Raw genomic sequence first — 15184 nt, 5'->3', positions numbered from 1 at the left:
ATATCCCGTAATATAACTCAGCCAAACCATATTTACTCATGTGGGAACAGGGCAGAGTGACTGCCCTGATGCCTTTTTTAGATAGATATGTTTGGGTGTGTGTTTAAAATCTGTGTAAATGCTCATGAATGAATTTGTGAATGAAAAATGTCAATGTTGTCTGCATTCTTTCAGGACCCCTCTCATAGATCAATCAGAATTCAGCAACATTTCCTGATGTGGTGTCTCATTCCCGTGACGATCAGACATCTTCGGAGGTTCTCTCTCTCTAACATCTAATCCATGCTGTTGTTCTACCTCGTCTCTGTGTTCTTAATACTAAAGGCCGGAAATGAGAATGCTGTAATCCAGTGTGCTGTGACGTGACTTTGGCCCCAGTCTCATGAGCTCTCTGTAGTCTGTCTTCCACCACTCCACAACAAACACACATACACACATCCTGCTTTGCCGTCAGTGGTGAGCCTTTCCTCTCTGTGTTAATCCAGAGAGTGAGGCTGTTTGCTGTGCTGTTCTGGAGTTGGCAGGCCGATGATAGGACTCTCCTCCCGGGACACTGCCAGCACCACTCGCCCAGGGATTAGTCAACTGTGGAGGACATCAGTGTGCGTGGCTCTGTGGAGGACATTGGAGTTTGTTGCTCTGTGGAGGACATCAGTGTGCACTGCCCTGTGGAGGACATCAGTGTGTGCTTCTCTGTGGAGGACATCAGTGTGCGCTGCTCTGTGGAGGAAATCAGTGTGCGCGGCTCTGTGTGGGGGTTGTGTCTAGAGTCCCGTGGTCTGGTTGAGTATGAGGTGTCATCCCAGCTCCGTGACCCTGCTGCTTGTTACTCTGTGTCTATGTAAGAACTTTTTCCTTCCTCTGCACAGGTTATGAACGGTTTAAATTGCTTGTGATGGTTGTGACGAATGATTGGTTGGAGGCAGAGTGTGTGTGAGTGCAGCTCAGGAAATTTGTAGCTCAGGGTATTTCTAGTCCATGTTTATGATATTTTTAGTTTATGCTCTTTATTTCATACTGTTTCTATGTTATGTTTGGAGCATTAATGCAGGTGCTCAACACCAAAATCAGACCGGGAACTGTAGAATAATATTAATTTTTAAATGTATTCTGAAATGAGAGTTGCTTAACAAGTTGCACTTATCCTAATGAGCTACTGTGAGAGGCTCTTATCTTCTGAACGGCTGTGTGTGTGTGTGTCCCATCGCTCAGGGAGTTGTGGGACATATGGAGCATGTCCCTACTGGGGGTTGTGGTGAGGGGCCCCTTCTGGCTTGCATTGGAGGGAGCAATCACAGTATTTCATTTTCTTATATCAGACATACATAACCCTTGTGTGCTGAGTAGCGTAGCTGCAACTGCCCCCCTGGTGTAAAACTACCCAGGTACATGTTTGTGTTCTGAGCAACCACCTACCAGAAGGCAGGGCCACATTTGACAGTGACAGATAGGAGCATGACACAACTGTGTTGCAAAATGGAGCTTTGTGTTCTCATCCCAGACTAAACCCTGACCCGCTACTACAGGATTGTTTTTATATAATCTTTATACTCTTTAATAGTGTGCATGCTTATCAGCGCGTGTGCGTACATTTGGATGTTTGCCAATACAGTTGTGCATGTGTGTTGTACAGATTTGACTGTGACTGATAATCCCACACACACTAACATCTCTTATCTGAGAAACATGAATATACAATGACTTCTATCTATTGATGCCTTCCCTGCAGGTCTGACCCAGCAGAGCTCAGCTGCAGCCGTCCCCAAATCCTGTGCGTCCATCTACAAGAGCTTTGCCCAGTGTCTGGTCTCCCTGGGAGACAGCCTCGGGGGCTCACAGGACGACCAGAACACGCAGGACATCGACACAGTGTGCAGGTGAGCCCTCCCCCGCCCTACTCCCTTCACTTTGACACTTTTTTGTAGGTGATTTTGTTTGTCCTGTTACTGTTCGAATTTCCTCACACCTCTTCAAATTGTGCTCCAGGACCCTTTGTCTCATGTGGTAATCTCTGTCTCACTTTGTCATCTAATTTTTTTTTCCTCAGGTCGTGGGATGCGTTCCATGTGTGTGCAAACACAGCCCTGGCTGGTTGCCCCGGAGATGCAGCAGGTGTGTGGGAATCTCTCAGACAGGAGTCCAGGAAGACACAGTTTTCTGGAAACCTCTATGACCTGTGTGCAAGCCGCACAACAGTCGCCCCCAGCACCCTTCCGGCCCAGAGCCCGCCCACGTCAGACCAGACCAATCAGGAAACTCTGAAAGGACACACACAATGCCATGGACCTGCTGTCACTGTGTTTCTACTCCCAGCATGTACCTCTCTGATTCTCCTGCTCTGGACCTAGCCCTCTGTGGGCTCAGGGAGCCCACTCGTCTGACACAAACACATACACACACAAACACACACACACAAACACCCATCCCTCCCATACACAAAGTCTTTTACAGGGATTAATTTAAAAAAAGAACGAGATTTGAGAAGTAATGCCTTTATTTTCATTGCTAGGAAGAGTGCCATCCCCTGTTCACATAAAAAACCATACAGAGGCAGACCAGTTTCTCAGGTTCTCAGTGGGTCTATCAATACAACCTCACATGCTGGTTTAATAATTACTTTAATAATGACTTAAAGGACTGAACATTTTTAGATGGTGGAGTTTGTGCCTGCTTTCTTGTCTATTGAGGCCAGTTAAATGACAGCTGGCTCCTTTTTCTTCATCCTTCCAGTCATTTCAATATCCTAACTGTCGGTGGTAAGAACTCTATGCACACAGTATGTTTTTGGTACTTAGCCCTAATCGCAACCCTAACTCTAACTGTATGCTCCTGGTAGGTATAGCCTTAAACCTGTTAGATAGCTATGCTGCTTGCTGCATCATCAAAGTGATGTTTTTGTGAAGCGGGTATCTCTGATGAAACTTCTGAACTGAGAAGCTTCTCTTCCACTTCATCCTGCTCCTTTGTAGGGAGTAATCACCCACCTGCCTCTAGTGCTCCTCCACCTGCTGAAGAAGCTCTTTCCCAGCTTACTCCTGCTGCTGAAGGAGTTCTCCACCTCCTGCTCCTCCCTCCTTCTGAGGGAGTTCTCTCTTCCTGCTCTTCATGCTACATTTTTTTCAGTCTAAACTGTGTGGGTTGTCGGGGTAGATTTGGACTAGTTTCACTCTCATGGTAAGAGTAATGATGAGGGAAAGGGCAAGATAATTCTTTGGCATAATTCTTTAATTACTTTTTTCATGTCTGCTATATAAGTAATATACTCGTAATTGTCATTGTGAGTAATATGTCATTTACTAATAAAACACAAGTCTGGTAATACTCTATTCCTGTTTAATAATGTGTCTGTTTTTTTCTTCTTTCTGTGTGTGTTTATGTATAAGCCATTTTATAACTGTACGGTAACATGAACAGATGAATCTCATCCGTCTTTGTTCATGATGCTCTGGGCTATCCCAGCCCACACACTGTCCCACAAAGCACCAGGAAATCCACAATCCCTGAATATCCCACACATGCCAAATAAGAAGGGAAATTAAAAATGACAACATTGTCTTTGACTAAATCAGACATAAGAGCACAGCTGTCTATTTTGCTTGAGCATGCAGATGTGTGTAGGTCTCTACAAGGAGACATAAAGACAGATGGATCATTCAAGGATTGTTTATCTGTTGTTTGGTTCCTTGTTACTGTCTAATGACAGTGTGAGTCTGTGTCCTGCATCTGGTCCAATCTCTGGTCAGAAGGCCATATGACATTGTACCTGACCCCTGACCTGTGGTCATTCAATGCTGCTAGATGTTACTATTACATCAAAGCACTTTGACAAAGTCATCATACATCGCATTATCCATCAAAATTATCTTATCTATTTGCATAAGGCTGAGTCAATTCAACATTTCAGGAGTAGAACCATCTAGTGGTAGCAATAGGACAGGACATAAATACATGTTATGTGTGTCCTGTAAACTGTAAACATTAAAACTCATTGACTCAATAGTGATTTGAATATTAAGAAAGTTTATTGGTAGATAACTCAATTCAGTACAAATTATATAATTATAAAATTATATAACATTTTGATACAACATTTTATGATTTGATTTGACAAATTATGGGAGTGATGCTGACGCCTCAGTATAACTATTCATTGGTTAGGCAGATCATAGGAAACTTCATGGATAAACAATAAACCAGTCATAAAATAATCCATTCACAAGCTCTCTTGATGTTTGAGATTCCACAGTATCTGTTATACTTGAGGCCTGATCCTGCAAATAACGTCACCACCAAGTAGTTGAAATGTTAACAATTCTAGGGGTAGGTACAAGGCTTGGCTGGTGCAAATCTTAGGATTAGAGGTCAATCTAATTCCTCTATGAGACAGTGTGGTCTGCAGCTGGGCTCGTGGTTCAGTTGGGATTCTACCTGTGGTTGCTCTGTGGCATTCCCAGCATCTGGATCTAATGCTACCATGGGATTGGTGGAGGGTGTGATTGGTGCATTGTCACAGACCCTGAAGAACAGTTGGTGGGGTTCTGGCTCTGAGGTGGGTGTGGCCGGCAGACACCTTTTTGGATCTTCATCATCCCCTGACAGGATCTCTATCTTTGGTCGGGACTCCCACTGCAAACATGGAGGGTCAGATCAGAAAAAACTACACCTCAGAAACCAGGTCTTTGTTTAGTGAAACTACATGTATGTATACAGTATGTGTTTGTATGTGTGCACAGTGAAAGCCATACGGCTACGACTTAATCAGTTAATCAGCACCCCCCTCAACAAAAGCGGAGCCTGAAGACCTCAGGGGGACAGAGAGCGAGGGTGAGAACTGGATTCTGGCACGAGTACTTTAGTCTGATTACTGAAAATGTGTGATTTGTGACTCATGTACCGGCATGTGCGACCAACCCAGGTGGATCAAAGCTCCCTGAGGAGAAGCACTGTGAAAAGGACTAATTCTGTTTCTCACTTTGAAAACATTTCCTTTGTTCATTAAAATGCACTGCAGTGCAATTCACCATTTTCTGTCTCAGACCTCCTGAATTGTATGTGTCTCAGCGGTCTGACTCTGGCTGTCACAGTGTGTGAGCGAATATGTCATGGTCTGTGTGTGTGTGTGTGTCAGTGTGTGTGTCCAGGGGAGTCAGGTGGCTGAGCGGTTAAGGAATTGCGCCAGTAATCCGAAGGTTGCTGGTTCGATTCCGAGCCGTTTCAAATGACGTTGTGTCCTTGGGCAAGGCACTTCACCCTACTTGCCTCGGGGGGAATGTCCCTGTACTTACTGTAAGTCGCTCTGGATAAATGACTAAATGTAAATGTAATGTATCGGATCGTTGGCAGTGCGGCGAGATGTGTATCGGGGAATCAGGTGGCTGAGTGGTTAGGGAGTCGGGCTAGTAATCTGAAGGTTACAGGTTCGATTACCGGCTGTGCCGAATGACGTTGTGTCCTTGGGCAAGGCACTTCACCCTACTTGCCTCGGGGGAGAATGTCCCTGTACTTACTGTAAGTCGCTCTGGATAAGAGCGTCTGATAAATAACTAAATGTAAATGTGTGTATTTAGGTTGGAGTGGGGGGTAAGATGACATACCTGGGAGAAGAAAGCACAGGTGGTTTCTGGATCTTCTACATCCTCCAGATCTGGAAGGTCCTAAGAGGAGCAGGACAACAGCACCTCAGTGGTCGCCTTACACACTCACAGCAACTACAGCAATACAATCATCCAATGTATAATGTATTAAATCTATTAACCTTTCTAATGACACCTGTTTGTATCTGTATATGAATATGCACTCGTAAATACAATGGACTGTACTGCTCGGTATGCAACTCACATCAATCCTTAATGGGGGACGGGTGTCGAGGTGGATGGTCTCTAGGAGCTCTGCCTCCTCCAGTTCTGTCACCATGGGGCCAGGGCCGTGAGAGAGAGGTTCTGTCATCATGGGACCAGGGTTGGGCTTGGCAGTGTCCTGAGAGGGAGCTCTCCTGCCAAGGAATGGTTGTCTACATTCTGACTGCTCTGCCTTCGCCTCTTCTGTCTCAACCTGGTCTCTGTCTGCTGGGCTTGTCACAGAAAGATCTAACTGTTCTTTTTCCGACTGGTCTTTCTTCTGCTTCTCTCTCACTAACGGGTCTTTGTTCTGCTCCTCTCTCACTAACGGGTCTTTCCTCTGCTCCTCTCTCACTAACGGGTCTTTCCTCTGCTCCTCTCTCACTAACGGGTCTTTGTTCTGCTCCTCTCTCACTAACGGGTCTTTCCTCTGCTCCTCTCTCACTAACGGGTCTTTCCTCTGCTCCTCTCTCACTAACGGGTCTTTATTCTGCTCCTCTCTCTCTGAAAGTCCTCTTTGTGTCTGTAAAAACTCCTCATGGGCTTCCAGACAGTCCTGGACAAAAGCCTGGATCTTCTCCCCCTGGTGCAGGCCCTGGTTCACCTCACTGGGGCCCTGGCTCTCCTCACTGGGGACCTGGTTCACCTCACTGGGGCCTTGGCTCTCCTCACTGGGGACCTGGTTCACCTCACTGGGGCCCTGGTTCTCCTCACTGGGGACCTGGTTCACCTCACTGGGGCCCTGGTTCTCCTCACTGGGGACCTGGTTCACCTCACTGGGGCCCTGGCTCTCCTCACTGGGGACCTGGTTCACCTCACTGGGGCCCTGGCTCTCCTCACTGGGGACCTGGTTCACCTCATTGGGCCCCTGGCTCTCCTCATTGGGGCCCTTGCTCTCCTCACTGGGGACCTGGTTCACCTCACTGGGGCCCTTGCTGTCCTCTTTGGGGCCCTGGCTTTCCTCTGGGTCTGTGACTGAGTCTTCACCATTGTCTGGAAAAAACAAGCAAACACTTATCAAGCTAAGCGTACATTATATATGTATGTGTGTGTCTGTTTTTGTGTGTAAAAAAGGCCCCAAAGTTCACTAGTGTGTGGTGCATGTGAAAAAGTATGTATGCCTACCTCTCTCCTGTAGCTCTCGAAGACGACGCCTCTCCAGTGCTTTTTCTCTAATGGTTGCCATGGCGTCCAGACCATCCTGGATCCTCCTCCTGTCACGTGTCTCCCAGGATTCCCTCTCCCTGCGCTCTGCCTCTAGCCCCCCTGCAGCCCATGCCTCTGCACACGCCCTGTGCACAGCAGCCAATCCTTAAGCCCCAAGAACACCCTCTCACCGTGCTGAGTAACACCAAAAATCCAGGCTAAGCCCAGACAGCTCACCTGTCCTTGGGGAACACGGGCCTGTCATCCAGGTAGGTGAGTTGTTTGAGACGCACAATCACAGTCTTCCTGTAGTTCAAGACCTTCCTGACCACTTCATTTCCCATCAGGCTTAGAACACGCTAGAACATCAAGGAGAAACAAACACACCAGCATATTAACACCATTAAAGGCAAGGTAGAATGATCACACCAATATCTTAGCACTATAAAAGGCAAAGCCAGGATGTGATGTCAGACCAGTTGGGGCATGGCCTCCAGTACGTTGAGTATGTCCGGGTCCTTCAGCTGGTTGTGTGACAGATCCAGCACACTGATAGAAGGGCAACTCTTCAGGTGCTCCAGATCTGCTGATGTCTCCAGCTTATTATGGGATATCTGCAAGGTGTTCAGCTCGGGGAGGCAAGCTGGGGAAACACACCCTCCTTAGATGCTGTACACACACAAAACACACAGTGAAGGCTGACCAACTTACATATGTTCTCCACAGTGTGTATGTAGTTGTTGCAAACATTGAGGCTGCTCAGCTTGCTGAGCATTTCGAGGTTCTCCAGCTTGTGGATGAGGTTCTGGTGCAGGTACAGACAGCGCAGGTCCGTCTGGGCCTCCAGGTTCTGGATGCGCTGCAGTCCATTACACTCCAGCCACAGACACTTCAGCCCAGTATATTCTTCCAGATTCTCTATGACAGAGAAGCCTTTGGGAACAGGAGGAGATTTACACTGCTACCCATAACCCATACACTAACATACATTGTCTGCTACCATCTCAAACCAGATAAGGACGTTTTAAGTTCTATTGGTGTAATAATTTGGCTAGACTACCTTTGTAGTGTAGGTACAATGCGTCATTCAGACGTGGGGTCACATAAAGTTTATTCAGCTTGCAGTGATCCTTCAGAAATTTCTTTGTGATCCTGTGTTAAGACAAGCTCATTCATTAATATTTGGTCAATAGGGCTGGCAATGTGTTCAAAAGGTTTTGCCTTCCACCGGTCTTCACCTTGGCCCTAATTCCTTCTCATTTTTGTCTGGCTGAGAAAGGACTTGCGTCCGTTGATCTTCATGCTTGGTTTGTACTTCAGAGTGCAAGTCTTCTGTGGAGACAAGAATATACACAACTAGCTATGTCAAAGCAGAACAATGGGTAACATTATACTGTACATTACATAAATGTAATGTTTTTCATATCCCATTTCAGTCGCCTAATTTGAACTAACCGTGTTGATCGGAAGTTGACTCCGTCTCCAGAAGCACTGCATCACCGGCTTGCAGCAAATTTGTTATCGCCTCCTTGTTTGGCTTCTCAACGTTGGCCTCGCCGGATTCTTTTAGTTTGGGATGCATTGTGGATATTTCAAATCTAACACCTTTATAACCCTTTAAATAACTTGCTACTTGGATAGTTTTAAATAATATTTTAAACAATAATTAGCTGTAAAGCTTGTTGGTATTTTATTTCAGTAAGTTTATCACTCTCCAAAGCCTCTCGCACTGCACTGTAACGCGTCTCCATGTTTCCATGGCAACAGGGAAACATCATACAAGGACCGCCCTCGATTATTTTGATTGGATTAAAAACGTTGACGTTCCACATTTATTACTCAATTCTGAGTCAGTATGCTAATATATAGACTATAGACTTATAACCTGTGAGTAACGAGAAAATACATAAATAATATGTAAAACTGTCAGGTAGCGATACACTGGTGTTTGTCTGCGCTACTCAATTATTAGAATATCAATTTAGAACAACTTTATCATAAACTTCATATACATTACTCCTTATGACATAATTGAAACGGCAAACAATGACGTAATAGGGTTATTGGCGTAATTCAATCATTTTTAAGGTGCTATCGCATTCCACCTAAAGTTTAAGGAGGAATATTTGAATAATATTCCGTGGTGACATGCAGCACACTGGCACACAGCCGCGCGGCTTCACACAGTTCGAGCTAGACTTGGTGGCCGACTCCACCTACTTCCAGCGCGCACCACCTAAGGTAGGCATGGCAGGTCTTTATGGGGGGGACTGATTATTCACTGAATGAAGGCCTAAGTAATGGTCTCCAACTAAAATGTATGGGCGATTTCCGTTCAAGACAACATGTCACTGTATGCTTGCCAGTGTGAGGACCAGGGAAGGGTGTACGACGCAGTGTTTCATCCCAGACAGGGCTACGACCCCAGGGTGTCTCGGGATGACAAGGCTGTTAACCTGACTCTGAACATCTACAAGGAGGTGAGCTGGAGGCACCAGGGGGCATGTTGGAGGCCTACCTGCGCTGCTCTTTCATCGGTCACTTTATAGGGGAACGAGACACACACAAATAGTAGGCTAATTATGTTTAATTAAGGTGATGGGGGAGGGGAGAAGGAATGTAAGGGGTCAAAAGAGGGGGGTATAAAGACAGTAATGTTAACATTGATAAGGGCGATTATGGTGGGCCATGATGATGATGATACAAACCCTGATATGCTACAGGAAAGGTCTCGCCAGGTGCCCGTCCTCTCGTCCAGTGTGTACGGTTGGCGTGTGAACAAGCCCCTTGAGCCCCCTTACAAAAAGAACGTCCGTGTGCAGTTGATCAAGAAGGGTTTCTTCCGCTCTCGAGGGACCGGCATCCCCCTGCAGACAGAGATGGCAGAGCTGAATTAAAAATGCTGACTTCAATAAAACATGAACTGCATAGTTTTAATCAGACTAATATAGTTTTCCTGCATATATAAACCGAAATAGTCCAATAAACCATGGGGGCATGACCCAATGTGCTGTGTGACTGACAGATGTCTCCACGCTAATGCTGTCAATTGAGACCTGCTCCTGATTCAATACTTTTCAAACGAGCTGCATATCTGTCAAAACGGACAGACCCTTGGCTTATTACCCCCACCCCCCATTACCTCAGAATTAAATACAAAATGAGGGGAAAAACTGCAAAAAGGTCCACTTTGGGGGGGGGGGGGGGGGGGGAAGAACCCCCCTTCCACTAGGCTGGCTACGGGCCTGCACATGGGCCTACATAACTTTTTATGAATCACATCTCAGGGAAACATGTTTCTGAATTTGCACTGACGGTGTAGGCCTACTGTCCCTGCCTGACCTACACTGAATATCTGAAAGCTGTCAACCTCCTTCCAAATTCTTCCGAATACATGTCTGTAGACTCAGATACATATTAAGGAAAATATAAAGCTCGTCACATATTAGGCTACATTGCACACACAGGCCTATAGGCAATAGGGCTACTAGGCCTACATATCTTCACGGTCAAACATACACCCACGGAAGTCCTTTAGAGATCCTACAGAGACATTTTAACAACTTTGTGTGAATTCTTACACCTCGTGGTGAAATGTTTTAATTGAGACTGCCTCGGTTTGGCTTACTAATTAAAGCCATTCCCCGGTATTGGCTGCAATAAGCGCATGCAGAACAACTTCGGGGATATATACTGTACAGCATATATATTGCCGTCATACATTTCAGACAATTTTGCATCTTAAAAGTTAACTCGCAGAGTATAGCTTGGTATCTTCGCTTGGATGACTAGAGAAACTTCGGACAAGCTTCACGTTTATTTCAAAACCATTCCCGCCGGTCATCGCGCGCTCTTTGGCTTGTTGGTGTTCTGACTGCCCGGGGCCGGCATCTGAACTGGAGAAACAGACTATAGTGGGTCTCGTGTAGTCGAAAATGGAAGAACTAGCCCGTGAGAGTATCTGCCTGCTGGCAAGATCTGCGTCGCACGCGGACCCCCCACGCCTTGGTTCGTTCGGTGCCATCTTCATCATGCTGAAGTCTGCCCTGGGTGCGGGGCTGCTCAACTTTCCATGGGCCTTCGAGAAAGCTGGCGGAATAAACACAGCTGTCAGCGTGGAAATGGTGTGGTAACATCCTCCTAAAATCAAAACCAATATGTTTAAGATGTCCATGCTAGTTACACAACATGTCATGTGCTTTGCCTGCAGTGGTGTCCTATTGAATTAGACTCTAGGGAAACTGCATTGCAGTAGCTTTTGCATCAAGAAATTTAAACTGTTTTTGTTTCAAGTAAGCCTCTGTTGTGAATTTTCTCATCTCTACAGTGTTAAAAAAATAATAACTCAAGATAAAATGTGTTCAAACATATCAGCAACATTGTGGGCCTACTTCTCACCCAGTTGTGGTTTGTGATGAGCATGTATAGGTAGAGATCCTCTCCTCTGTGTGAATGAGAGGCATCTTTTCACATGCTTGTTCTAATGAGCCCTCACTCCACACACCCAGGAGCCATCATGTGACAGCTGAGCTAAGAGAAGGGATAAGGCTACTAGACACTGTAGACATTAGAGTTTAATATTGTATGTATGTCATTATGTCTATTATCACCCCCCTCAGGTGTCACTGGTGTTCCTAATTAGTGGACTGGTGATCCTGGGCTATGCCTCCTCAGTTAGTAGACAGAACACCTATCAGGACGTGGTGCGGGAGGTGTGTGGAGGCGCGATTGGCCAGCTGTGTGAGGTCTGCTTCTGTTTCAACCTCTTTATGATCTCTGTGGCCTTCCTGGTGGTGGTGCAGGACCAGCTGGAAAAACGTAGGTCACATAACTACCACAACCACATAACGACCATGCAACTACCACACAACTACCTCTTAATCAGCAATGTCCTCTCAACTACCACACAACAGCGTTATGGTCCTCATGAAGTACTGACCACTCACAAATGGTATTCCTGAATGTACCCACCAACATGTTTATTTTACCTGAGGTAAACCAGTGTCTTTGTGTTTTATGTGTTTTAAGAAGTCGATGTGTGTTTAACCTTTGGTGTGGTACCGTGACATGTGTGTTTCAGTGTGTGTATCCCTGTATGATGCTGTGACTGGGTCCAGCGAGGTGGAGATGCCATATCACTGGTATACAGACCAGCGCTTCGCCCTTTTTCTCATGTGCCTCATCTTCATCCTCCCCCTCTCTATTCCTAAAGAGATTGGCATACAAAAATACACCAGGTATATCAGAAACTGGAACTACACCAGATATAGGAAATATATACCAGATAAGCCAGGAACAGGATATGGAACAGATAATATACCTAGTAAGCCAAGAACAGGAAATACTCCAGGTACATCAGGAACAGAAAACTTAGGCAGCTGGGTCAGGGCTCCACAGAAGAAGGGAATGCCTTTTGTAACTGTATTAACCCCCCCTCCCTCCCTCTCTCTCTCTCTCTCTCTCTCTCTCTCTCTCTCTCTCTCTCTCTCTCTCTCTCTCTCTCTCTCCCACACGCTCTTTATCTCTCTCTGTCTCTCTCTCATTTAGTGTGTTGGGCACCCTAGCAGCTACATACCTCTGTGTGGCTGTTATTGTAAAATATTACTTAATGGAGGACCATACAGCCATCATCACCCCAGAGCACAGCCAAGGGTTGGTAATTGTGTGTGTAGGCTACAATTAAGAATGATGAATTATAGTATAATGGTCATTCATAAATATTCTTTGTGTTGTATATTTTTAGCATAGGCTCATGGGCGTCGATGTTCAGTGTTGTGCCCACCATCTGTTTCGGCTTTCAGGTACAGTTCAAGTTTTAAAATATTTGAAGTACTGTCATTAGGTCTCGTGTTAGGGGTGCTTCATATGTGTCTATGTGTGTTGCAGTGCCATGAAGCCTGTATTGCCATTTATAGCAGCATGGAGAACAAGAAACTCTCCCACTGGGTGGTCATCTCCGTCATATCTATGTTTTTCTGCCTGCTCATCTACACTCTTACAGGTCAGCTCACATGTCAATCAGGAGACAAACTCGGTCACACTGACCACAGCAATAGTTTAGAACAAACATGACTCAGCTCCATCTGTTTGCTACATCTCACCATCTACCCTTCTCTCTCTCCATCTCCCTTTCCCTACATTTGTTATCCCTATCTTCCTTCATAATTTCTCTCTTTTTCCATCCCCCTCTCCATCCATTCCATCATCTCTCTCAGGTGTGTTTGGCTTCCTGACATTTGGACGCGTTGTAGCATCTGACATTCTTATGTCATATCCTGGAAATGATGTTGTCATGATCATTGCCAGACTCCTGTTTGGAATCTCAATCATCACTATCTATCCCATTATTCTACTACTGGGCAGGTACAGTACGCCTTAATTACGTACTGGACAGGTAGGTCTAAGTAACACAACAGGGCAGGTAGGCCTTAATTACACTACTGTAACTCTCTGTCTCCATTTTTCTCTCTCTGTCTTTCTCTCTGTCCCTGTCCTAGGTCAGTGATCCTGGACCTGATGCAGCGTGTTCAGCGCCGGCGTCATGGTGTGGTCACACATTCCTTTGAGAGACGATGCAGAGTGATTCTTACGGTGGTCTGGATCACCATCACGCTCCTCATCGCCATGTTTGTTCCTGACATGAGTGAGGTCATCGGGGTCATCGGAGGGATCAGCGCTTTCTTCATCTTCATCTTCCCCGGTAAGATGGAGGTGTATGTTTGAGTAATGGTCTGTCAACATCCATAAAAAAAATGCAGATCTTTATCAAAAAACTAAACAAATGTATTAAGGCCAAGACTATTACAACCTGTGTCCACTAATGCTCATTTATGTGTGTATGTGTGTGCACAGGTCTGTGTCTCGTGTTCCTCATGCAGTCAGAACCTGTGTCTCACAGAGTTCGGTAAGCCCAGTGTAGTTGAAACACTGAACATTCAGAGCCAAGAGGTAGAAGAGTAACAATGAAACCCCCACCCCATGCTTTTCTCTGTTTCTGTGCAGGGTGGTACTGACAGTGTGGGGTGTGGTCACTATTGTGGTTGGAGCCTTCATCTTTGGACAAAGCACCACAATAGCCATCATGGAGCTCTTCCAGAAGTTCTGATCAGCAGCAGGAGCAGCTTTAGGGGGTGTATAATGTATAGTATATATGATATACAGTATTATTTCATCTAGTGTATGACATAGCACACCATATAGTATGCTATATAGTAGAGTAGAGTTAAATGTGACATCTTATAATTACAGGATTGTTTCTAATGGAAAAGGAGTGCACACACAAGCTGTCAATTGAGCATGTTTAGGTTATTGTTTTACAAATGTATGTATGTTTTAAGTGTGCTTTATTTTATTTTTTGTCTGGGTTGGAAAAAAGTGGCTCAATTAAGTCAATTGTGCATGTGTTCTTTACTCAGCAGGGTCCATTACAGTTTGATTACTGCAGCCAGGGGGCAGTGTTGCACAGGGAGACTCTTCTGGTCTCTGTTCTCAAGAGAACTTATGTTCTCAGAGAACTGATTCTGAATTCTCTTTATTTAGAAACACAATAAAACGCAACTGCACATTGCCATTTATAAACAAACATTTTATTTCATAAATGATATGGTATGGAATAGTATAATGTAGTGTAATGTAATGTACAATAGTGTAAAGTAGTGTTACAGTGCATACTACATTTTACATTTACATTTAGTCATTTAGCAGACGCTCTTATCCAGAGCGACTTACAGTAAGTACAGGGACATTCCCCCGAGGCAAGTAGGGTGAAGTGCCTTGCCCAAGGACACAACGTCAGTTGGCATGACCGGGAATCGAACTTGCAACCTTCGGATTACTAGCCCGACTCCCTCACCGCTCAGCCACCTGACTATACTACACAGTGTAGTGTAATGTGACACACTACACTACACTGACGTATAGTATTTTAAAATGTATTGTCATGTAGTGTATTGTTCTGTGTATAGTAAAATGAAGACTTGTAGTGGTCTACATCATTGAGTTTGTGTTCTGGTGCTGCATTGCCTGACAACTGAGACATGCTGAATATCACTGTTTTATTGTTCAGTGACACCAGGCATTGGAGTTATGGCAGAGATTTTGTGTGTTTGTGTGTGAGGCTGGGTGGGGGGGTGTATGAGTGTGTATGCGTGTGTGGGGGGTGGGGGTGGGGATTGCAGGGGTGTGGGTTGGGGTGTGAGTGA

The 15184-nt window shown here is 45.4% G+C and overlaps 3 protein-coding genes across 3 annotated transcripts; 2 read left to right on the top strand and 1 right to left on the bottom strand.

Moving 5' to 3' along the window:
- Positions 1 to 736: 736 nt before the first annotated feature.
- On the top strand, positions 737 to 2813 carry nrn1lb (neuritin 1-like b). The gene is made up of 3 exons (XM_067249537.1): positions 737 to 841; positions 1730 to 1877; positions 2048 to 2813. Exons 1-3 carry the CDS (start codon positions 790 to 792, stop codon positions 2346 to 2348), a joined length of 501 nt encoding a protein of 166 aa, XP_067105638.1. The 5' UTR covers positions 737 to 789; the 3' UTR covers positions 2349 to 2813.
- Positions 2814 to 4362: 1549 nt separating this feature from the next.
- On the bottom strand, positions 4363 to 8565 carry dnaaf1 (dynein axonemal assembly factor 1). Its single transcript, XM_067249429.1, has 10 exons — positions 8439 to 8565; positions 8222 to 8315; positions 8044 to 8135; positions 7695 to 7916; positions 7460 to 7626; positions 7221 to 7342; positions 6963 to 7129; positions 5839 to 6494; positions 5595 to 5654; positions 4363 to 4626 (listed from the first exon to the last, which is right to left on the bottom strand). Exons 1-10 carry the CDS (start codon positions 8563 to 8565, stop codon positions 4363 to 4365), a joined length of 1971 nt encoding a protein of 656 aa, XP_067105530.1.
- Positions 8566 to 10918: 2353 nt separating this feature from the next.
- On the top strand, positions 10919 to 14088 carry LOC136955597 (putative sodium-coupled neutral amino acid transporter 8). The gene is made up of 10 exons (XM_067249323.1): positions 10919 to 11107; positions 11603 to 11801; positions 12064 to 12220; positions 12531 to 12635; positions 12727 to 12784; positions 12870 to 12984; positions 13199 to 13346; positions 13481 to 13683; positions 13836 to 13887; positions 13986 to 14088. The coding sequence occupies exons 1-10, from the start codon at positions 10919 to 10921 to the stop codon at positions 14086 to 14088; spliced, it is 1329 nt and encodes a 442-aa protein (XP_067105424.1).
- The last annotated feature ends 1096 nt before the right edge of the window (positions 14089 to 15184 follow it).

This window comes from Osmerus mordax, chromosome 13 (assembly GCF_038355195.1).
Source record: "Osmerus mordax isolate fOsmMor3 chromosome 13, fOsmMor3.pri, whole genome shotgun sequence".
Taxonomy (NCBI): domain Eukaryota; kingdom Metazoa; phylum Chordata; class Actinopteri; order Osmeriformes; family Osmeridae; genus Osmerus; species Osmerus mordax.
Note: the sequence above shows the minus strand (reverse complement) of the source record. Positions and strands in the feature narration are given on the sequence as shown.